The following is a 25,302-nucleotide window of genomic DNA, read 5'->3' as shown; positions in this document are numbered from 1 at the left end:
TCTATCCCTACACTTTGAAGAGTTTTGATCAGGAAGGGATGCTGTACCTTGTCAAATGCCTTTTCAGCATCTATTGAGAGTATCATATGGTTCTTGTTCTTTCTTTTATTGATGTGTTGTATCACATTGACTGATTTGCGGATGTTGAACCAACCTTGCAGCCCTGGAATAAATCCCACTTGGTCGTGGTGAATAATCTTTTTAATGTACTGTTGAATCCTATTGGCTAGTATTTTGTTGAGTATTTTCGCATCTGTGTTCATCAAGGATATTGGTCTATAGCTCTCTTTTTTGGTGGGATCCTTGTCTGGTTTTGGGATCAAGGTGATGCTGGCCTCATAAAATGAGTTTGGAAGTTTTCCTTCCATTTCTATTTTTTGGAACAGTTTTAGGAGAATAGGAATTAGTTCTTCTTTAAATGTTTGGTAGAATTCCCCCAGGAAGCCGTCTGGCCCTGGGCTTTTGTTTGTTTGGAGATTTTTAATGACTGTTTCAATCTCCTTACTGGTTATGGGTCTGTTCAGGCTTTCTATTTCTTCCTGGTTCAGTTGTGGTAGTTTATATGTTTCTAGGAATGCATCCATTTCTTCCAGATTGTCAAATTTATTGGCGTAGAGTTGCTCATAGTATGTTCTTATAATAGTTTTTATTTCTTTGGTGTTAGTTGTGATCTCCCCTCTTTCATTCATGATTTTATTTATTTGGGTCCTTTCTCTTTTCTTTTTGATAAGTTGGGCCAGGTTGTTTATCAATTTTATTAATTCTTTCAAAGAACCAGCTCCTAGTTTCATTGATTTGTTCTATTGTTTTTTTGGTTTTTATTTCATTGATTTCTGCTCTGATCTTTATGATTTCTCTTCTCCTGCTGGGCTTAGGGTTTCTTTCTTGTTCTTTCTCCAACACCTTTAGGTGTAGGGTTAGGTTGTGTACCTGAGACCTTTCTTGTTTCTTGAGAAAGGCTTGTACCGCTATATATTTTCCTCTCAGGACTGCCTTTGTTGTGTCCCACAGATTTTGAACCTTTGTATTTTCATTATCATTTGTTTCCATGAATTTTTTCAATTCTTCTTTAATTTCCTGGTTGACCCATTCATTCTTTAGAAGGATGCTGTTTAGTCTCCATGTATTTGGGTTCTTTTCAAACTTCCTTTTGTGGTTGAGTTCTAGCTTTAGATCATTGTGGTCTGAAAATATGCAGGGAATGATCCCAATCTTTTGATACCGGTTGAGTCCTGATTTAGGACCGAGGATGTGATCTATTCTGGAGAATGTTCCATGTGCACTAGAGAAGAATGTGTATTCTGTTGCTTTGGGATGAAATGTTCTGAATATATCTGTGATGTCCATCTGGTCCAGTGTGTCGTTTAAGACCTTTATTTCCTTGCTGATCTTTTGCTTGGATGATCTGTCCATTTCAGTGAGGGGAGTGTTAAAGTCCCCTACTATTATTGTATTATTGTTGATGTGTTTCTTTTTGTTATTAATTGGTTTATATAGTAGGCTGCTCCCACGTCGGGGGCATAGATATTTAAAATTGTTAAATCTTCTTGTTGGACAGACCCTTTGAGTATGATATAGTGTCCTTCCTCATGTCTTATTATAGTCTTTGGCTTAAAATCTAATTGATCTGATATAAGAATTGCCACTCCTGCTTTCTTCTGATGTCCATTAGCAATGTAAATTCTTTTCCACCCCCTCACTTTAAATCTGGAGGTGTCTTCGGGCTTAAAATGAGTTTCTTGGAGGCAACATATAGATGGGTTTTGTTTTTTTATTCATTCTGATACCCTGTGTCTTTTGATTGGGGCCTTTAGCCCATTAACATTCAGGGTAACAATTGAGAGATATGAATTTAGTGCCATTGTATTGCCTGTAAGGGGACTGTTACTGTATATGGTCTCTGTTCCTTTCTGATCTACCACTTGTAGGCTCTCTCTTTGCTTAGAGGACCCCTTTCAATATTTCCTGTAGAGCTGGTTTGGTGTTTGCAAATTCTTTCAGTTGTTGTTTGTTCCCTGAGCGCTTTCTGTAGAGTTCTGGAGGACAGGAATACAAATGGCGGCCTCCTGGTCTCCGGCCCAGAGGAGCCGAGAGCCCAGGGCTGCACTCCTCAGTGCGCCCTCAGAGAACAGCGCCCAGTTACTCCCGTCTGCCTGACCTCCGGCCGCGCTCCGAGCTCACTGAGCCTGCGACTGATTCAAGGTCACCCCGAGCTGCGAGCTTACTGGCGGCTCTGTCTCTGTAGCCGGCTTTCCCGTTCCAATTCCCGCAAGAACTGCGACACTCAGACACCCCCGATCCTTCTGTGACCCTGCGGGGCCTGAGGCCACGCTGACCCCGTGTGGGCTTCGCCCCGGGTAGCCTCTGGAGCGATGTCCCTCAGCGGAACAGACTTTTAAAAGTCCTGATTTTGTGCGCGGTTGCTCCGCCGCTTGCCGGGAGCCGGCCCCTCCCCCCGGGGTCTAGCTTCCTGTCGCTTTGGATTCACTTCTCCGCCGGTCCTACCTTTCAGAAAGTGGTTGTTTTTCTGTTTCCAGAATTGCTGTTCTTCTTCTCTTCTATCTGCCGATGGATTTTCAGGTGTTTGCAATCTTTAGATAAGCTATCTAGCTGATCTCCGGCTAGCTGAAGAAGTCTCAGCCTGCTACTTCTCCACCATCTTAGCATTCTATCAATATTATTTGTTATTTTAATGTTTGCTAGAATTTACCAGAAATCCATCTAGACTGAGGGTAGGCTAGCTAGACAGTTGTTGGTTTTATTTATTTATTTTTTCAGTTATTGGTTTTATTGATCTTCCTTAAGAAATTGCTTTCAGATTTGATTTTTATTGACTGTTTCTCTGTTTTCTGTTTTATTAATTTCTACGCTTTATTATTCCTATTCTTTGCCTACTTCCCGTTTGTTTTGCTTCTCTTTTTCTAGCTTCTTAAGGCAGAACTGATTTGAGATCTTTCTTTTTAATATAAATGTTTAGTGCTATACATATCTTCCCAGTCATTGCTTTAGCAGCATGTCACAAATTTCGATGTGCTGCATTTGCATCTTCATATTCATTTCAAAATATTCTAATATTTCAAGCTTCTTCTTTTTTAAATTTTTAATTAATTTTTTATTTTTTATAAACATATATTTTTATCCCCCGGGGTACAGGTCTGTGAATCACCAGGTTTACACACTTCACAGCACTCACCAAAGCACATACTCTCCCCAATGTCCATAATCCCACCCCCTTCTCCCAAACCCCCTCCCCCCAGCAACCCTCAGTTTGTTTTGTGAGATCAAGCTTCTTTTTGATTTCTTCTTTAACTCATGGGTTATTTTGAAGTGGGTTAGTTTTCAAATATTTAGAAATTTGGGGGCAAAATATTCTTTTAATTGATTTATAACATAATTCTAATTTATTAGAGAACATACTTTATATTACTTGAATATTTTAATTTTATTGGGACTTGTTTTATGGCTCATATTGTGACTTAACTAATGTTAAATGTTTGCATGCATCTAAAAAGCCCGAGTATTCTGCTATTTTGGGATGAGATGGTTTCTAACTATTTGTTAAGTCAAGTTGATTGAGAGTGTTGTTCAAACCTTCTATATCCTTAATGATTCTTCGTTTACTTGTTCTATCAATTATAGAAATGGGAATATTGAAATCCCCAACTGTCATTGTCGATTTGTGATTTTCATCTTGAAGTTCTGTTAGTTTTTACATCATTTCATTTCCTTTTATTAGTTTTAGCTTCATTTTGAAACTATGTTATTAGACTCATAAGTGTTCAGAACTATTAATTCCTCTTGATGAATCTACCCTTCTGTCATTCCAAAATGATTTTCCTTATCTCCAGCAATTTCCCTTACTCTGAAATCTCTGTTGTATGGTTATAATTTTGCCATTCCAGGCTACTTATGGTTAGTGTTGGGTAGGGTGTGTCTTCTTCTTCCTCTTTAACCCATTTGTGTCTTTATATGTAAAGTGTGATTCTTCTAGGGAACATTTAATTGGTTTGCGTGTTTTTTTCCATCCTGGAAATCTCTGCCTTTTAACTGGCTGTTTAGACCATTTACACATGTGCTTACTGATACAGGTACATTTAAATACATCATCCTGAAATTTATTTTCTATTTGTCCCACTTCTTTTTTCCTTTATTCCAAGAATTACTTAAGTATTTTTTAATTCTAATTTCTTTCCTTTAAAAAAAATTTGGTGATGTTTTAGGTCTTATAGTAGGAATCTTCAATTTATTACATTTTATTCTCAAGTGATATTATACTATTTCACATGTAGTATAAGAACAATAATTCTGAACTTCCATCTCTCTCCTCCCAATCTTTGTGCTCTTGTCAGACATTTTAATTTTACAAATGTTATAAACTTCACACTACATTGTCATTAAGTTTTCTTAAGCAATTATCCTTTTTTATTACAATATAAAACAAGAAAAATGTATATATGCATATCTGTATGCAGATATATGTGTATCTATACACATGCACACACACAGACTCGGGTCATTATCATTTTCAGTGCTCTTCAGACTCATATTTCCATTTCCTATAATCTTGTCTGATTCCCTTTACCATATCTTATAGCATGGATCTCTCGGCGATGAGTTTTTTCAGACTGTTTATGTCTGAAAATATTTTTATTTCATCTTTATATTCTCTCATGTTCATTTTGAAATAAATTTTTGCTGAATATAGGATTCTAGGTTGACAATGTTTTTCTTTGAGTTTTTAAAGCTTATGCTTCACTGGCTTATCACGTGCATTGTCTCAGTGAGAAATCTTAACTCTGTTCCTCTGTATGTAATGTATCCTTTTTGGAATTGTGCCTTCCCTGAGGCTGCTTGAGTTCTTTCACATCTCTTAGATATAGCAATACAATTATAATGCAGTATTTAGAATTTGGATTGATAGGCTTATGTAAGCTGCTGGTCACGAGCTTTTTTTTTTTTTTTTTTTTTCTGGATAGGATACAGTGATTTATGAGAGACTTTCAGAAGATTCTCGCTTTATGAAGGAGACATTAACCCATCTGGAATATTTTGCCAAAGAAGGTAAGTGAAAATTATTTAGAATCTTGTTTCCTTTTGGAATGCTATTCTTAAATATTAAAATTGTAACCCAAATGCATGTCACTGATACTCGGCCCATAAGTGGGCAGGGGGAGCTCATTCCTCTATGGGACTTTGTAATGCATTCTGTTTGCTTAAAAGTTCTTCAAACACACCCTGTTGAGATATTATTTTTCCTTTCTTCCTCTGTCCACCAGCAAACATTGAAAAGTATGTTTTTACTGTGCAGTTCTCCCATTAACCAAAAGCCTTGTCTTCAAAGCCATCTATTATCTGTTTCTATTTGTGGTAGCAAGAACTTGGCCCATGATGGAAAAAGAGAGGTTTTTCCAGTATGTGTTGTATATTTCAAAGTTAATTATTTCGTGCATATAATTCAGAAACCCGACATAGTTGATGTTTTCCTACCTGCCATTCTCTTATCCTTGTGGTTTTGACTTGTCACCCATCTCAATAAATAAAATTCCACAAGTGAGTTTTGAGTAAGAACAACATTCATTAAAAGGTTTATAGAAGTTTTGAAAAAGTGAAATGTAATGTCTTTTAAAAGTTAGGCTAATAATACCTGCAAGCAGTATCCCACTTTGTCCGTCTAGCTGATAAGATCCTGCTTCCTGCAGATATGTGCATCTTGTCCGGAAGTGTGGATATTTTGCAAGGTTGCACTTGGGGTCCTTTGCTGCTGTCTTAAAATACATGTGAGCTGAAGGCAGTTTACAACAGGTAGAAACATATAGGAACTGTATTGTAATGGAGCTCAAAACAGAATAACAATTTCTATAGTTTATCTGTAGGGCATTAATTTCTAGGGGACCCTCAACTATTTGAAGGTTTTGCAGCAGTTAGCCTAAAATATTAGGGTACAATATAATTTCTAAAATATTTTCTTTGCAAAATGGAACTTAAATTAATTTTCTGCTCTTTTAATGGTTATTTGGCTTACTTTGAAATTGGAAGAACTAAAACCTCATTCCTTCTTTCTTTCCTTCAATAAATGGCTATTGAGTATTTATTGAGTGCCATGCACTGCTCTAAGCTTCCAGAACAGAAGTGAACAAAACATCCCCCGCTCACACCCTGCAGGAACTAGCCAATGATAGATAATGTCAGGAGGTGATAAGCGCTATGGAGAAAAATTACACAGGAGAAGGGGCACAGAGCATGATGGGGTTAGGCAGAAACTGAAGGAAGAGAAGAAGACCAGGGAAAAGTATTCCAGGTCAAGAGCAGAACAAGCTCAAGTGTCCGGAAGTAAGAGGATCAGCAGGGACAGGCCCGGAAGCAAGGAGGAAGGTGGGGAATAAGATCAGCAAGTAGCAGGGGACAGATCAGATAAGGCCGTGGGAAGGACTTTCCGTTCCCATGACCCCTACAACACTTGGATTTTGTTTTCGAATTCTGTACTCCTCCCTGATCGCTGGTGTCTTGATTGGTTTACATTCTCTTCTTTGTTACAGGGCTGAGAACTCTCTGTGTTGCTTATGCAGATTTATCTGAGGAAGAGTATCAGCAGTGGTTGACACAGTATAGAAAAGCGAGTACAGTTATCCAAAACAGAATGCAGAGTTTGGAAGAATGTTATGAATATATTGAAAAGGTAACATACCTGATACGTACCTGATGTATACTCTACAGGCAACTTAAATATGTGAAATCACAGACTTATCAGTGTTTTCATAGCCTGATGCAATTTTAAAAACTTAGTTAAAATGGGGCACGTGGGTGGCTTGGTCAGTTAAGCATCTGCCCTCGGCTCAGGTCATGATCCCAGGGACATGGGATCAAGCTCCATGTCGGGCTCCCTGCTCAGTGGGGAGTCTGCTTCTCCCTCTTCCCCTGCTGGTTCTTGCTCTTTCTCGCTTTTTCACTTGCTTGGTCTCTCTCTAATAAATAAAATCTTAACAAATAATCTTTTTTAAAAAAGATTTTATTTATTTATTTGACAGAGAGATCACAAGTAGGCAGAGAGGCAGGCAGAGAGAGAGGGGGAAGCAGGCTCCCCACTGAGCAGAGAACCTGAGGTGGGGCTCGATTCCAGGACCCTGAGATCATGACCCGAACTGAAGGCAGAGACTTAACCCACTGAGCCACCCAGGCACCCCAACAAATAATCTTAAATTATTTTTTTGTTTCCCTAGGAAGTATAAACCTTATACTGAACATTCATAAACTATAGCTTTTACAATATTCAAAATATTTCTTTCATTTCTGAATCCTGATTACTTCAATTTTGTTACCCCTTTTTGTAACTTTTCCCATCCAAAAGAAATACATGTTTATCATAGAAAATAAGCCAGAATAGTTAATAATAATAATCATCTGTAATGTTAGGCTAATGACTAAATTCTGGTATATAACCCTTGAATCTCTTTCTTCATATATGTGTGTTGTATATGTAGTATTCCGTGGTAGGTTTTAAATATACATGCATAAACTTTTCCCATAAAAATTTAAAGTAAAAATATCCCCCCAGTCAAAATCTCTGTCAAATTTTCTCCATGATGGGGTTATGGACATTGGGGAGGGTATGTGCTTTGGTGAGTGCTGTGAAGTGTGTACACCTGGCGATTCACACACCTATACCCCTGGGGATAAAAACACATGTTTATAAAAAAATTAAAAATTAAAAAAAATTTTTTGTCCATGAAAATACTGCTCAAATGATGAAATTTTTCACTCTACAGTAAACGGGGAATATTTTCCTAATCACTGAATATTTTTCTATTATTTTCTTAAATTACTCATGGTATTTTATGGTAGTTACTGTCCTGAGAGATCTCGTGCACCCTGGACTGTTGAGTGTCACTGGAGAATCATTGTGAATTTGCTAGTTGTGGCTTCAGGGATTCTGTGGCTCCTGGGCCAATTCTTATCTTCCTTTCTTGGGTTGGGTTCTTTTGTCATTTGCCTCCATGAACTTTGCATTTCAGTTTTGTAGAAGCACGGCCAGAACAAATTTAGACTGGGGGATTTTCTTTTCTTTTCCTTTCCTTTCCCTTCCTTTTTCTTTTCTTTTCATTCTTTCTTTCTTTCTTTCTTTCTTTTTTTTTTTTTTAAGTTTTTATTTATTTGCGCAAGAGAGAGAGTATGAAGTATGGACAAAGGGAGAGCGGAAGGCAGACGCTTACTGACTGAGCCACCCAGGCACTCAAATAGACTAGGGGATTTTCTTGACATCATTGGGTCCATCTTTTTTTTTTTTTTTTTTCCCAAAGTCATTTGTTGAGAAATTAGGACTCAAACCCAGCTTCATGCCAAGTGCAGGAACATGCTGCAGTAGCCCTCGTGGGTACTCAGTTGGCATCTGTTGATGCAGCGCAGCACAGCGAAGGGATTAACTCTTTTATGTAACCCTCCTCTTCCTCATGTTCCCCACAGGCTGTTTGCTGCTCCCACACTGGGAAGACATCTGGGAAATTAAAATTGGCCTCTGGGGAAGCCTGGGTGGCTCCGTGGGTTTAGCTTCTGACTCTTGGTTTTGGCTCAGGTCATGATCTCAGGACCCTGAGATGGAGCCCCTCATCGGGCTCCATGCTCAGCATTGAGCCTGCTTGTGCCCTCTCCCTCTCCAACCTCCCCCACCACCACACCACTGCATGCCCTCTGTCTCTGAAAAATAAAATCTTAAAAAAAAAAAGAAAGGAAAAAGGAGGGAAGGAAAATTGGCCCCTGGAACTTAAAAGATTGTACTGTTCTTTTTCAATCAAATGGATATGTTTTATATTTTAGTGTTTGGAAGTCATAGGTGGTAAAGAAGTCAAAGAATAAGTAAGTTTGCCTTTGCCAGGTTATGTGAGGTGGGTGACAAGGTCAGGGAGTGGCATGGTCTCAAGCTGACTGGTTCATTCATGGGCTGAATGTGAGTCTCCAGCATGTACACAGGGCCTGCACACAGTCAGTGTTCAGCAAGAATTAGTTGGATAGATAAATGAAATATTGGAGTTGAATATTTTGAGCTCCTCTGCTTTCCAAGGAAGGTAGATAACTGTGTATAATTGTCAGGGCTTGATGCTGATTGCTTGGTAGTCTTTTCCTTAAACTTCAAAGGGCAGTAATAAATGGTAGAAGAGTGATCATGGGCCAATGTTTTCTATCTGGTCTTTGACCTAGATGAGTGTCATATTACATTTTAAAGATTGTATCCTCAGAGCAAGTAATGAGCAGAGCACTGTGCTTGGAAGGTCTGGATGGATATCTAATCAGTTTTAGACACTTTATGAAATTACTGTTGTACTATTTAACAAAACACTGAATCTTCTTTCCATGACTGTGAGGCTTAAAATTACAGACATCAAAATACTCAGTGTCTGTGTTTAGTATGACTAGGATATCTCTTTAGCCTGAGTCACTTAGGCAAATGACAGGCTCTGTGATGCTAGAATCACAATGAAAATTGTCAAATATATCATTCATGTTTTATGACTGTGCCTTCCCTTTCTCCCACAGGATGTTTTCCAGTTCACCCAGGAGTAGTGAGATCCTGGGCATTGAGTCATGTGGGTCAAACTTGTGGGGGGCTGGGGACTAGTCCTTGCTATTCATTACATCTCTGTCGGGACGGGTTCTGGGAACTAGATACCCCACGCAAGGGTACTTTATGAGAAGTGGACACATTATGGGGCAAATGATACATGAGAAGATTGTTAAGTATACATAAGTTTTGATTAGAGGGAATTGGATTTTATTTTTTATTTTACTCTTGAATATTTTTCCTTTGGACACTCATAAGATTTAAATTTCTCTCCTTTTGGGTAAGAGTAAGAAAGAGGACATCTACATTTGTTTCAATAGTCATTAAGTACATCGTAGCTTAGAGAATAACTGCAAAAGTAATTAACTTTCAGGTTGCCAGGGCGACTCTATTGGTAAAATATAAATTTGACATATTGGCTGAATGAATTAGACTTTGAAGCATTCCTTTTTCTTTTTCTTCCTAATATGGCAGCTTTATTGAGATATCATTCATATATCACAGAATTCCCCTATTTAAAGTATATAATCTACAGGTTTTAGTATATTCAGAGTTGTGAGACTGTCACCACAATGAACACAGAATATTTTCAACCTACCCCTCCTTCAAATCCCATATCCATTAATATTCACTCTTTGTTACCCTCCTATTCTCTCCTCCAGCCCTATGCAGCCACTAATTTACTTTTCGTCTCCATAGATTCACATCCTCTGGGTATTTCATGTAAATAGAATCATAAAATATGTGGTCTTCAGTGACTTGCTTCTGTCACTTAGCTTAATGTTTTTGGGATTCATCCATATTGTAACATGTACCAGTATTTCATTACCTTTCAAGACCAGCTCGTATTCCATTGTGTAGATACCTGATTGTCCATCCATTCTTCTTTTGAAGGACATTTGGGTTGTTTCCATTTGGCTAGTGTGAATAATGCCTTCATAAATACTCATACAAGTTTTCATGTGAACACATTCTTTAATTAATTAATTAAATTAATTTATTAATCAATTAAATTATCAAATCTTTATTATTAATAATTTTATTTTATTTATTAATTTAAATAAAATTTTTATTGATTTAATTAATTAATTGATTTTATTTTATGAATGTACCTGGGAGTGAAATTGCTGGGTCATATGGCAGCTGTATGTAACCATTTGAGAAGCTGTCAGACTAGTTTTCCTAAGTAACGGTTCCATTCCACATTCCTACCATCAGTGTATGAGAGTTCCAATTTTTTCACACCCTGGCCAACACTTGTTACCATCTATACCTTATTATGACCATCCTACTAGGTATGAAGCATTGAGTTACAATCACATTGTGATTTTAATTTGCATTTCTTTAATGATTAATGATGTTGAACATCTTTTCATTTTTTTAATTATTATTTGTGTATCTTCTTTTGGAGAAGTGTCTATTCAAATCCTTTGGCTATTTTTCAATTAATATATATTTTTTAGAGTTTTAGAGTAGTTTTAGGTTTTCAGAAAGAAAATGAGCCTAAAAAGTGTGGATAGTTCACAGATACTTTTTCTCTTTCCCTTGCACAGTTTCTTCTGTGATTAACATTTTGCATTAGTGTGGTATGTCTGTTACAATTAATGAACCAATGCTGATACATTATTATTAACCAAACCCCATGGCTTGCATTAAGGTTCACTCTTGTTGTACAGTTCATGGGTCTTGACAAATGCTTGTCACCATCCATTGCTGCAGTATCATATAGAATATTTTCACTGTCCCAAAAATCTCCTGTACTCACCTATTCTTCCCTCTTTCCTTCTGAACCACTGGAAACCACTGATCTTTTTTTTCTCTCTCTCTATAGTTTTGCCTTTTCTAGCATGTCATATAGCTGTAGTCATGTTTGTAGCCTTTTCATATTGCCTGCTTTCACTTAGGGATATGCATTTAAATTCCTTCATGTCTTTTAATAAACTGATGTCTCATTTCTTTTTAAGTTTTTATTTATTTATTTATTTATTTATTTATTTATTTATTTATTTGAGAGAGTGAGTGAGAGAGATCACAAGTGGGGAGAGAGGGGCAGAAGGAGAGGAAGAAGTGGACTCCCTGATGAGCAGGAAGCCCAACACGGTGCTCAATCCCAGGACCCCGGGATCATGACCTGAACCAAAGGCAGATACTTAACCAACTGAGCCATCCAGGCACCCTGATGGCCCATTTCTCTCTCTCTCTTTTTTTTTTTTTTTTTTTTTGGAGCTTTTAATTTTTTATTTTTTATAAACATATATTTATATCCCCAGGGGTACAGGTCTGTGAATCACCAGGTTTACACACTTCACAGCACTCACCAAAACACATACCTTCCCCAATGTCCATAATCCCACCCCTTTCTCCCAAACCCCCTCCCCCCAGCAACCCTCAGTTTGTTTTGTGAGATTAAGAGTCACTTATGGTTTGTCTCCCTCCCAATCCCATCTTGTTTCATTGATTCTTCTCCTACCCACTTAAGCCCCCATGTTGCATCACCACTTCCTCATATCAGGGAGATCATATGATAGTTGTTTTTAAATATTTTAAAAATACTATTCTGTTGTCTGTATATACCACAGTTTATCCATTCACCTATTGAAAAGCATCTTGGTTGCTTCTAAGTTCTGGTAATTATGAATAAAGCTGCTATAAATATTCAAGTCTATATTTTTTTGTGAATATGTCTTCAGCTCATTTGGGTAAATACCAAGAAGCATGACTGCCTAATCATGTGATAAGACAATGTTTAGCTTTATAATAAACTGCCACACTCTCTTCCAAAATGGCTCTACAGTCCTCCAAGCAATGAATAAGAGTTCTTGTTCCGCCATATTCTTGCCAGCATTTGGTGCTGTCAGTGTTTTGGATTTTGGACATTCTAATAGGCATGTAGTGGTATCTCATGGTTGTTTTCATGTGCATTTTTCTGATGATGTATGATGTTCTCATATGACTACTGACACCCGTATATCTTCTTTGGTGAGGTATCTGCTTAGACCTTTTGTCCATTTTTTAATCAGCTTATTTATTTTCTGTTAGGTTTTAAGTGTTCCTTGCATATTTGTTTACAAGTTCTTTATCAGATAGGTGTTTTGAAAATATTTTCTCCTTGTTTGTAGCTTGTCTTCTTAATAGCTTAACAGTATTTTTCACAGAACATGTTTTTAATTAAGTCTAAATATCATTTTTTCCCCATGGATCGTGCTTTTGGTAGCTAAAAAATAATCAACAAACTGAAGGTTACCTAGATTTTCTCCTTTTATCTTCTGGTCGTTTTATAGTTTTGCATCTCACATTTAGGTCTGTGATCCATTTTGACTTAATTTTTATGAAAAGTGTAAAGTCAGTGTCTGCATTCATTTTATTTTTTAAACATGCATGTCCAGTTGTTCCAACACTATTTGTTGAAAAAGACTAATTTTTCTCTGTTGAATTGCCTTTAGTCCTTTGTCAAAGACTGTTTGACTGTATTTGTGTGAGTCTTATTTCTGAGTTTTCTATCTTTTTTAAAAAAAAAAATTATTTATTTATTTGTCAGAGAGAGTGAGCACAGGCAGAAAGAGTGGCAGGCAGAGGCAGAGGGAGAAGCAGGGAGCAGGGAGCCTGACGTGGGACTCAATCCCAGGACACTGGGATCATGACCTGAGCCGAAGACAGCCGCTTACCCAACTGAGCCACCCAGGTGTCCCCTGAGTTTTCTATTTTGTTCCAATGACCTATTTGTCTATACTTTCATCAATACTATACTATCTTGATTACTGTAGCTTTATAGTAACTCTTGAAGTTGGGTAATATCAGTCCACTGCTTTTGTTCTTCTTCAGTTTTGTTTTAGTTAATCTGAGCCTTTTGCTTTTCAATAAAAACTTTAGAGTCAGTTTGTTGATATCCACAAAATAACTTTCTGTGATTGTTAAGACTGACATCCAAGCAATATTGAGTCTTCCTATCCATGAACATGATATATCGGCCCATTCATTTAGGTCTTCTCTGATTTCTTTCATCAGAGTTTCATAGTTTTCTGCATATATATCTTATAAATATTTTGTTAGATTTATACATATATATATCTTTTTGATGTTAAAGTAAATGGCATTGTTTTAAATTTTAAGTTCCAATTGTTCATTGACTTTTGTATATTACCCACATATCCTATAACATTATTATAATCTTGGAACTTGTTAGTTCTTTTTGTTGATTCGTTAGAATTTTCTGCATAAACAGTCATGACATCTGCAAACAAAGGCATTTTTCTTTTTTCTATGTCCTTTTACCTTTTATTTCCATATTTTATCATACTAACCAGAACTTCCATTACGATGTTGAATAGGAGTGGGAAGAGGGACACCCTTACCTTGTTCCCTGTCTTAAGGAGGGAAAGTGTCTACTTTCTCACCTTTAAGTATGTTAGCTATAGGTTTTTCAGTAGATGTTCTTTATCAAGTTAGAGAAGTCCCTGTTCTAGGTTTGCTCAGGTTTATTTTTTAAAAATTTTGAAACTTTGAGTATTAGATTCTCACAAATTTTGGTAAATTGCATTATCATTTTATTTTAGTTCATATTTTAAAATTTCTCTTGAGACTTCATCTTCGACTCGTTTTTTAGAAGTGTTTTTGCTTAATCTCCAGATATTTGGGGACTTTTCAGGTATCTTTCTATTATTGATTTCTAGCTTAATTCCACTGTGGTCTGATAGCATACTTTGATAACTTCTATCTTTCAAAAACCTTACTAAGGTGTGCTTTATGACCTGAACATATGACCTTGATGTTTCATTGAGCTTGAGAAGAAAATGTTTTCTGCTGTTAAGTGAACATCAATGTCAGTTAGATGCAAGGAATTGGTGACTCTCTTCTGTTCAATTATATCCTTACTGATTTTCAGTCTGTTGGATCTGTTGATTACTGACAGACAGGTATTGGAGTTGCACCTATGATAGTACATTCATCTATTTCTCTTTGCTATTCCATGAGTTCTTGTCTTATTTTGATACTTGTTAGGTACACTGAGGATTATTATGTCTTATTAGAGAAATGACTTCTCTGATATTATGCAGTGCCTCTTTTTATTCCTAATACTTTTCCTTATTCTGAAGTCGGTTTTGTCTCAAATTAATATAGCTCCTCCACAGATTCCTGTATTAGTTAGTATGTGTATCTTTCTCCATCCCTTTATTTTTTTAAATTTGTATTTATTTAAATTCAATTAGCCAATTCCATTCCTTTATTTTATTTCTGTTTTCATATTTAATGTGTGTTTCTTACATATTTTTTCAAATCCACTCATACAGTCTCTGCCTTTTAATTGGTATATTTAGACCATATACTTTTACAGTCATTACTAGTTTAATATCTTTCATATTTGTAACTATTTTCTGTTTGTTACCCTTTCTTATGCTTTTTCTTTTTCTTTCTTTTTTTTTTTGCCTTGTCTAGTTTTAACTGATCTATTTTCTCTCCTTTCTTAGCATTTCAATTATACCTCTTTTAAAAATGTTTTTATTGGTTGTCTTAGAGTATGCAATTTACATTTACAACTAACTTGTCCTCTTTCACGTAATACTATACCATGTCATGTGTAGGGCAGGTAACTTACAACAGTATTTTCAGTTCCTCTCTCCAATCTCTTATATGCTGTCATGCATTGCATTTGTCCATAACCCATAATCACCCAATACATCTGTTAAGCCAATAAGAAAAATAAAATGTATCATTTAATCTATATTATTCTTTCTTTAATGTTACTCCTTTCTTTATGTATATCTGAGTTTTTGACCTACATTATTTTACTTCTTTCTGAAGAACTTGTGACATTCCTTACAAGGCAGGTGGTGAGCAACAAATTTTCTCAATTTTTGTTGGAGAAAACATGTATTTCTCCTTTACACTTGAAGAATAATTTCACTGGACACAAAATTCTAACTTGGTGTTTTTTCCTTTTAACACTTTCAGTATTTCACCCCACTCTGTTCTTGCTTTCATAGTTTTGAAAGAGAAGTCCTGTGTACTTACTATCTTTGTTCCTGTGTAGGTCAGGTGGTGGTGGTGGTTGTTTTATCCTCTCTGGCTTCTTTCAAGATTTTCTTTTGAAAACAGTTTGCACAGGAAATACCTAGGTGTAGATTTTTGGTATTTATCAAGATTGGTGTTTTCTGAGGGCTGGGTCCAAGGTTTGGTGTCTGTGATTAATATTGGAAAATTCTTACCAATTATTATTTCAAGGATTTTTTTCTGTTCCTTTCTCTTTTCTAATTCTGGTATTCCCATTACATGTATGTTATACCTTTTATAAGTGCCCCACAGTTCTTAGTATTTTGTTCTATTTTTTTCATTCTTTTATCACTTTTTCAGTTTGGAAAGTTTTTATTGACATATCTTCATGTTTGCTAATTATTTCCTTGGGGATATTTAGATAACTGGTGAGCCTACTGAAGGCATTCCTTATTTATGTTTCGGTGTTTTTTATTGTTAGCATTTCCTTTTGATTCTTTATAGAGTTTCTATCTCTCTGCTTACATTATCCATCTGTAAAAAAATAACATGTTGTTTACTTTTACCATTAGAATCTTTAGCATACTAATCACAGTTATTTCAAATTTCTAGTATGTAAATTTCCAAATTTCTCTTATATCTGAGTCTGATTCTGATGCTTTCTCTGTCTGTTCAGACTGTAATTTTTGTCCTGCGCTGCCCTATAACTTTTTGTTGAAAGCCACACATGACGTATTGGATAAAGGGAATGAGGAAAATAGGCCTTTTGGGTGAGGTTTCATGTATCTCTGACTAAAAGGCTGTGTTTACTGTTTGCTGTAGCTGTAGTATTAGAGTCTAAAATTGTATCTAGTGGCCTTGTTTTCATCCTTCTGGCATCTTCAGATTTCCCTAGAGACTCCTTCTTAAACAGGGCCTGAGCCTTACACTTCTTTCATTGGCACTCCCTCTTTTCATGTAAGAGACAGACTGATGTGGTAAGGTAAGGGAGAGGGGAACTAGGTTATAGCCCTTGATTAGATCTCAATCTTTTGTGAGTCAGAGTTCTGTATTTGCCTTCCCCCATGTCAACAACTAGAAGGTGCTGGAGATAAGGATTTCCCCACTCTCAGATTAATGGGCTCTCATAAGCCCAACGTGATAAGATAAAATCTGTTTCCTTTGAGTATAGGTCTTTGTGAGGAGAGCAGAATAAATGTGAAATAACATTTAAAAATGTTTACTGTCCCCCTCTTCTTGCCATAATCAGGAAGGGATCCCTTTGATTCCTTGTTAACTGTGTGTTTTTATCATGAAAATGTTTAAGGCATTATTTTAAAATCCATATTTCATACCAGGAAAATAAATCATTACTGAAAATACTTTTTGCTAGTTGTGAGAAATTTTACATTAAAATCCAGTTTTAATACAGAAATATCTTAAAAGTATTACAGTAGAAATGGCCCCAAAATAGAATAATGAAAATAAAGAATGTCTAATAAGATTGATATACTTGAATATTTAGCACTGAAAAATTTAGCTGGTCATTGAAAAGACTAAAAGTTTTATGGTTATTTTAAAATTTAATTCATAATTTATATATGGTAGTATCTCAAATAAATTATTTCAATCCTAATTATCAGCACAGAATTAACTTGCTTTATATCTCAATTTCATTTTAACAATGAATAGCAATGAATAACAATGAAAACCCTTGAACATTTAGGATGTGCTGGCTTCTGGGAGACAACTTATGCTTTACATAAACCTCTTTATCTACCATAGAGCTTCTGCTTGAATCTCCACAGTGATAGGGAAATAATTCTCAGTAGGAACAAAAATGATAAACTATCTAGTGCTAATACATTTATGGAAAAATATGAAAATTTTTTGTAAGGACTTACATAAGTGGATAGGTGTATACAATATATAGAAAATCCCAGTATAATAAATGTGGCTATTCTCCTCAAAGTCATGTATACATTCAGTGTAATACAGGAAATAATAAAGGAAGTACATATGATTCCCAACAGGATTTTTATAAAATTTGAGCAGTTTGTTCTAAAATTCATACAGAAGTAGGAGGAGGCTGAGAATTATCATGATACTTTTTGAAGAATAATAAAGGCAGGGGGCTTACCTCTCTAGATCTAGTTGCCTTATTATAATTGCTAGATATTCTTTTCTTTAAAAAAGTTTTATTTATTTATTTGAGATAGAGAAAGCATGAGCAGCAGGGGAGGGGATGAGGGAAGAGAGAGATGGAAAAGCAAACTCCCTGCTGAGCAGGGAGCCCAGTGCAGTGTTGGATCCCCAGGACCCTGAGATCATGACCTGAGCAGAAGTCAGACGCTTAGCCAACTGAACCACCCAGTTGCCCCCATGAGCCTATACTCTTTAACTATCATGCTACACTGCCTCATGCTGTAGCAAAATAGGGACAAATAGACCAGTGGAAGAGACTAGAAAAAAAGTCTGTGGTGTGTGTGTGTGTGTGTGACATGTATGGGACTTCACATAATAAGTAGACTGCATATCTTTTGTCAAAATTAAAATTATTAAAAAATCTTAACTAGTAATAAAAAATATCTCTTTCAAAAAAACATCTAGAAATTTCTGCTTCTTGGAGCCACAGCCATTGAAGATCGCCTTCAAGCACGTGTTCCTGAAACGATAACAACTTTACTGAAAGCAAACATAAGAATATGGGTCTTGACAGGAGATAAACAAGAAACTGCGATTAACATAGGTAATAGATAATAAAGTTTTAGAAAATTTGGATGGACAGGTATTCTAAATATATCCTGTTATCAAGAATGAATGATTGAACTTCCTTCAAGTAATCGTTTTATATGCTTTTGGGTAATGGAATGCAGTGGAATCTTGCCATCACATGGCAGAAAATTTGAACAAACTAAGCAAAGAGTTTGTCTCTTTCACATTGTTGAAATATAGACTTCAGAATGCTTACATGAGTAATGGGTAGTTTCTTGTTCCTTTCTTTTGAAACTTGAAGTTATGGTATATTTCCCCTATAATGTTTATACCTATCTTTGTATTATGTATGTTTATTCATAATATTATGAATAAACATTAATAATATTAATAAACAATAATATTAATATTATTCATCAAATAATTTTGATTATTAGTAAGAATATTAAATTTCTTTCTTTTTTAATTTAAATTCAATTAGCCAACTTATAGTATATCATTAGTTTCAGGTGTAGTGTTCAGTAATCTATCAGTTGCATCTAACACCCAGTTCTCATCACATCATGTGCCCTACTTAATGCCCATCACCCAATCACCCCTTTCTCCCCACAGCACTCCCCTCCAGCAACCCTCAGTTTGTTCCCTACAGTTAAGAGTCTCTCAATGGGGGGAAGCTGAGTGGGAAATCATCAGAGAGGGAGAAAAATGTTTTTTTCCCCAAGTTTCAATGTCGCTTTTTTCCCCCCTTTTTCTTCCTTTACTGTATGATTGTATCTAAGGATTGAGATTTGCAGAATAGGAGTTGAAAAATCAATTGTTAGCTGCGAATATTCACATTTTGATGTGGTACATGCAGACTCATTTTATCATACATGGTAATCTAACTGGAGCTGGCTACTGTGATGATTATGAAAAACATAATTGTTTCAATTCCTTCTCACCATCAAAATGTGATGTCTCCACTCATTTTTAAATTCTATATTCATTCACTTAGTGAATATCGAACACTTGCTAGGAACCAGGAAAAATCTAGAGCTGGGAATGAAAACCTGAGTAATAGTCTCTCTCCTCATGAAACTTATATCCAAGTAGAAAAGATAAAATTAATAAGCAAATTACTGTGCTTTGTAATATTGCAATCAGTGCTAAGAATAAAAACACGGCAAGGCATAGCAAGAGACAGACAAGGTAATCAAATAGAATGCCTGTAAAGAAGGTGACTTTCAAAGCAGTGATCCAAATGGAAAGAGGGAGCAAACATTGAGAGGATCTCTGGGACGAGTTTTCCGCGAAAAGCATATTGCACACATTGGCCCTGGTGTGGGCATGTACATATTTGAGGAACAAATGAAAGGTCAGAGTAGTTGGAATATGGGGAGCAAAACAGAGAAGATAGGAAGCTTCTCAGGCCACAATAAGAGATGTGTATGGTTTTAAGCAGGAGAATAATATCTAATTTATGTTTTAAAAATATCTGTTGGCTCTTGTATGGAGACAGGACTGAACAGAAGTCAGAAGATCAGGTAGAAAGCCTTGATAAACATCTAGACAAGAGATGATGGTGCCTTATACTAGGATGTGATGGGGAGTGTGAGAGATGGACTAAATTTGGGGTCCATTTGGTAGGTTGATCTGCCAGCCCTCATTGATGAGGGAGCAGTGATGGCAAGATGAGTCAAAGTTTTGCTGTCAAGAGGAGCAGAGAAATAAGGTGTAGTTGGAAGAGAACACAGAGTCCATGAAGGTTCGGCTATTTTTGAAGGATCTGCTTTACCTCTATAAACATCAGTTCTTGGTCTGTGAAATGGGGATGATAATAATAATTTTAACCTCACAACCTTGTTGTGAGGACACCTTGAGGCAATCCCTGTGAAGAGCTTAGCTTGGTTCTTGGTCTGTGAAATGGGGATGATAATAATAATTTTAACCTCACAACCTTGTTGTGAGGACACCTTGAGGCAATCCCTGTGAAGAGCTTAGCTTGGTGAGAGGCACTTACAAGTCCTTCATGAATGCTAGCTATTAACATAATTATTAAGGACTCACCAAAGGAGTCCAGCCATGATGTAGCCACTCTTTTATCCACATGGCAAATTCTTGAGAACATAACCACACATATGCTCTCCTTTTGCCAGCTCTCCCATAGTTTAGCTTTAGTGTGACTTGCTGTGTTTCTCGATAATCATGAACTCAGCGACCACAGTAACTTGATGTATATCCTCAGCGTATACCCTGTGAAGGGGCTCAGCAGAGGAGCATGAGTGCTCTCTCATTCCTAAATCTTTCCCAGTCACTTTTTCCAGACCCACACCCTGAGGATTGTTTGTTTTTCCTGAGCCTTCGACTGTCTCCTCAGCTCAGGACTGAAACCCAACCTAGATGAGACACAGCGGGTGTTGTTGGTAGGGGAATTTTTATCCTCATTGAATGAGACTTATTTTTGTTAGCAGAAGTCTGTGATTCACTTTGCTGAGAATAAATGGATTCTTAGATAACTGCTCTCTGTGGTGGACCCGAAGGAAGAAAATAAAGAATCTCTCCTGTTTATTAGAGCAGGGCTTGCCAACATCTGGAAGAACCCAGCAGGGCAAGAGTGAGGGGCAATGTCCACAAAGGGAGTGCTGGCCCTGAAGGGGCATCCAGTACATCCTTGCCTTTTGGAAATGTCTGCTATTGGCACAGGGTTTTTTGTTTTTTGTTTTTTTTTTTAATTTTAAAAAAATTTTAGGGGTTAGAAAGGCGGAGAGAGAGGGAGAGAGAGAATCCTAAACAGGCTCCACACTGGGCATGGAGCCTGAGGTGGGGCTCAAACTCACAACCCTGAGATCATGACCTGAACATAAATTGAGACTTGGACACTTAAGTGATCGAGTCCCAGGCAGCCTCGGGTTTTAGTTTTAAGAGATAGTTGGGAATTTCATCTCTGATATGAAATATCCTGATGCACAGATGCTGCCTTAAATGTGTAAAACTTGGTAAGGGCATAGCAAAACACGTCTGTTCGCTGAAAGCAGCCACAGTCTCCTGACCTCTTGAATACCGGGTCCCAGCTTAAATGTTATTATCATTCCTTAGAGGCTATGACTGCAGAGACCAGCAAAAAGATGGAGTCCGTGAACTTCGCATAAGCCGAAGACCGTGTTGATGTAATTTGTTTTCTTAGAGGTTTTCTGAGCTCTAGCTTTTTCTAAGAAAAGTAATAGTTTTTGGTTAGGGACCTCTCATGTTACTTTCATGGTTTGAATGGTTGGAGAATGGATTCAAAAATAAAAAGATTGAGTTGTGCCTGAGAGCTGAAATCTTTACATCTTTGGAAGAGAATGTAGAGCATAATGTTAAAAATCAGAGTTTAGAGTTACCAAGAACACAGTTTTGAGCCTGAATCTTCTGCCTCTATATTTATGAGCTTTTCTGACCCTCAGATTTTTCTCATTAATAAAATGGAGATAATCATGATAACCCTGGCAGTTGTGATGATTACATGAGCTGTGAATGTAAAGTTCTTCCTAAAGTATTGGGCACAGTGAAGGCTTTGAAAATGTTGGCTGCTGCCTTTATGAATGTTGTGATGGTTTTAATTACCATTGGCTTTCATGGAGCTCAATTTGGCTAATGTTTTTGTGGTTAAAAGCCTAAACATCGTCTTGATTCTGATTACAAACAAAATTTGACTAAAGATTTGGCAGGAGGGTAACTTTTGGGAATCAGTATGTCAAGACTGGTTTTTGACAATGGCTACAATGGACTATATAAAGACTACTGTCACATTTTTGCCTATTTTTCTAAGACTACTAGTTCTATTAACTTCTGAAAACTTTCTGATAACATGGCTCAACATGATCTGCTGCTTCTTGACCCCAGCAGCATTCATACTATTCTATTTCACTTACCAATATGTTGGTTTTTTTCTCTTCTGCTTTAGCTTTGATTCCTTAATTTTTTTTTCATTTGCCTTGATGAAGATGACACATTTATTTTAATTATCACTTGTAAATTTTTAAGTTTCTTCAACATTACAATTGCTAATACAAATTTTTTTTAATTAAATTTATTTTCAGCATAACAGTATTCATTATTTTTTCACCACACCCAGTGCTCCATGCAATCCGTGACCTCTAATAATACCCACCACCTGGCTAATACAAATTTTTTTAAGTAGCCTTATAGATGGGATGATGGAGCTGTTCAGTATCCTGATTGGGGCGCAGGCACAAATATTGTATGCTAAATTTCTTTCAAATGTATACATGTTAACTTTACTGTTATTTCAAAGTTTTTTTTTTTTCAAGAGAAAAAAGTAGCCCTATTAAAGTGTTACAACTTAAATGTAAGATGAGATGACATTCCTAATACAAACACTAGTTTTTTCAGGGGTCTTACAGAATATCCTACAAGAAGAGTTGAAGTAATGAAATAATGAAGTTGAAATACTAAGTTGAAAAAATGAAAAAAAATCACTTTTTCATTAAGAAATTACTTCTACTTTTTAAAGGTAACCTTGCGTTACAACTAGAAAATGAGGCTACTAACGCCTACTTCATCGGTTGAGAATTAAATGAGAGAAAATTAAGTGTAGTAATATGTTAAAGGCACTTAGTATATACTTACAGTATAGACAGTATTAAGAGAAACTCTTTCTCACTGACTAAGCATATTCCATCCCTTATAATTATAATGGGTATAATTAATTATACCCATTACTCACACCTCTGTAGCTCTGAGGGCTGCTGGAGACAAGTTTTAAAATATGAGAACTTTATACCATCTTTTTTATATTATATGGCTATTTAAAATCTTTAATCAAATTCATCAAAGATTACCAGCCATATTACATGCCGTGATTAGCTTTCTATAAACAACTTTGCTTTCTGTGTACAAATCAGTGTTAATGAAATAAAAAATAAAACCATATCCTAGGCAAAGAACTTTATTAATCTTGTTTCAAACTTTATTCCCAGGCTTCTTCAGCTTAATTAGCTGTGAAGAATGAATTGTGTATAAGCAAAAACTGAAAAGAGCTGCAGTGTCCAAGGGGCTCGGGCTTAAAAATATTAGAGGTTTAGATTTTATCAGATCCATGAACAAAATTTTTAAAAGCAGTCAAAATATAAAATAGCAGCTCCCAAAAACTTCTTCAAGTCTTATCTTCTTCAGAAGTTGACTCAATTCAATTTGCTTCATTTTTGGAAGCTTCATCAAAATTCTCCACAAGATCTGGAACTTCATCATTATCATCCTCTCCGATAGCAAGAGGATAGCAATCTGCCCACAGATTGTGTGGGCAGAGCTTCAGCCAGTCTTCAACTAGTCAGACTGCACCAAGTTGGTTTAAGATACTGGGTAGCATTTCTGTCAGCTGATTTGTCTCAGCATGGCCTGTAATGGTGGAAGTGGTCGTTGCCTGCGAGGCCTGAACTTTGGGGTTGTTAAAGTGGATCACTGTTCTTTGGTTTGTGAACAAATTCACTTCTTCAATACCAGAGATACTGTTTACCCCTAACTTCTTTAAGGAGAACTGAAGTGTTTTATCATCTGCTGTAGCTGTTCTATGAACCACCTTCTTTCCGCGAGCAGTTCTTTTCCCACCAATGTGCACTTGTGCTTGCAGTTTGGCCAGTTTCTCCTGGTTCATGATAGTTTCTTTCATCTTGTTGGAGCAGAAATGGGACCACGTGGGGGACTAGGGTAGGCGCTCAGGGGATCTCGAGTGGACCAGCTGAGATTAGGTGCACACACATGGGGACGCTTGATTCCTTAGGTTTTAAGAGGCCTATCATATACCTGTTGTAAATCTTCCCTTGCACCCGACATAATGCCGCGTATGAGTAAACATACTGAGCACGTACTGAGTAAAACTCAGTGCCTGCATACTGATTGGATTTTCATCATAATATATGGAGACATTTAGCCTTTGTCTATACAGAGCCAGCATCGGCAGCAGCAACAGCTTCAGAAGAAGGGAAGATTCCTGGTGAGGGCAGTACCAGCACCCACAGTAGGTTGGCTTGTTTAGCAGAAGTATTAACTCTCCAACCTGGGTGCTGGTACAGAAACTGCCAGCATTAGGCAGTGAACTTTGTCAGTAATTTATTACAAAATGAAAGTGGACACAGGAACATTGCAATAAAGCCTATCAGGAAATCTTTAGAATTCTTTGAGAAGTTTAGAATCTCTGGTTTTGAAAAACTGCTGCAATAAGACAAAACAAATATCCACAGGCTTCAAAATTTCTAGAAATTAAATTTTAAGATCATTACTATTGTGTGTGGGGGAAACACTGTTTACATAGGAAGCATCAGATGAACCAATAATTGGTGAAGAAGGCCATTTAAAAATGATTGTCTCCTGTAATTGGATAGGCTGCAGTAGAATACATAAATAGGCATTTTGCATTCTATAAAAATCATGAAGCTACTTTTGCTTTTCTGTATGATGTCTACAAGTTTCAGGAAATCTCCAAGGAAATATTAAATGATATTTTATAAATTTATATTTAAATTAAATTCCATCTTACATGAAAATGATTTACATGAACAGTTCATTTTTGAAAATTTGTTCCATAGGAATCATCAGTTACAAATGTATAAGAATTTAATTTTCAAAATAATATATCAGAAATTCATTATAATGTCCTTACAGCCTATTAAAAAAATCTTAATAGTTCTAATAATAGTTGCATCGGAAATATCATGCTCAAAATTAAAAATGGTCAAAAATTATTGACAATCTTACATTTTCCAAGAGTGACCAACATTGCTTTTAACTACATATATTGTTTGAAAATAAAGTTGCTAAAAATATAAATTTTGATGATTGAATAAATGAATTAGATGTGTAAGACAGAAAAATCTTATGATCAAATAAGATATCATATTAACAAAGTTTTATTTTTTATCACATTATATAAGATTATGGCACCAAGACTATATATTTTTTTGCAATTTGTAAGTTTATGTTGTTTTTTGTCTATCACCACTATCCTTGTTACATTTTATAAGTATAAAATATTTTTAGAGAAAAACTTCCTATTATAGAATCTATAATGACATTCCCTCCTCCCCCAACCCTTG

General features: G+C 36.2%; 1 protein-coding gene and 1 pseudogene across 1 annotated transcript in view; one reads left to right on the top strand and one right to left on the bottom strand.

Moving 5' to 3' along the window:
* The window catches only part of LOC132002948 (phospholipid-transporting ATPase IB-like), a 247,455-nt gene that overhangs the window by 89,694 nt on the left and 132,459 nt on the right, over positions 1-25,302 (top strand). The window contains exons 21-23 of the mRNA XM_059378234.1: positions 4,977-5,061; positions 6,537-6,676; positions 18,128-18,266. Of these exons, the coding sequence (XP_059234217.1) occupies positions 4,977-5,061; positions 6,537-6,676; positions 18,128-18,266 (364 nt within the window). The remainder of the gene's footprint in view (positions 1-4,976; positions 5,062-6,536; positions 6,677-18,127; positions 18,267-25,302) is intronic.
* On the bottom strand, positions 23,375-23,879 carry LOC132002771 (transcription factor BTF3-like; annotated as a pseudogene).

Source organism: Mustela nigripes, chromosome 15 (genome assembly GCF_022355385.1).
Source record: "Mustela nigripes isolate SB6536 chromosome 15, MUSNIG.SB6536, whole genome shotgun sequence".
In the NCBI taxonomy this organism is placed as follows: Eukaryota; Metazoa; Chordata; class Mammalia; order Carnivora; family Mustelidae; genus Mustela; species Mustela nigripes.
This window is presented reverse-complemented; position numbering and strand designations above follow the sequence as displayed.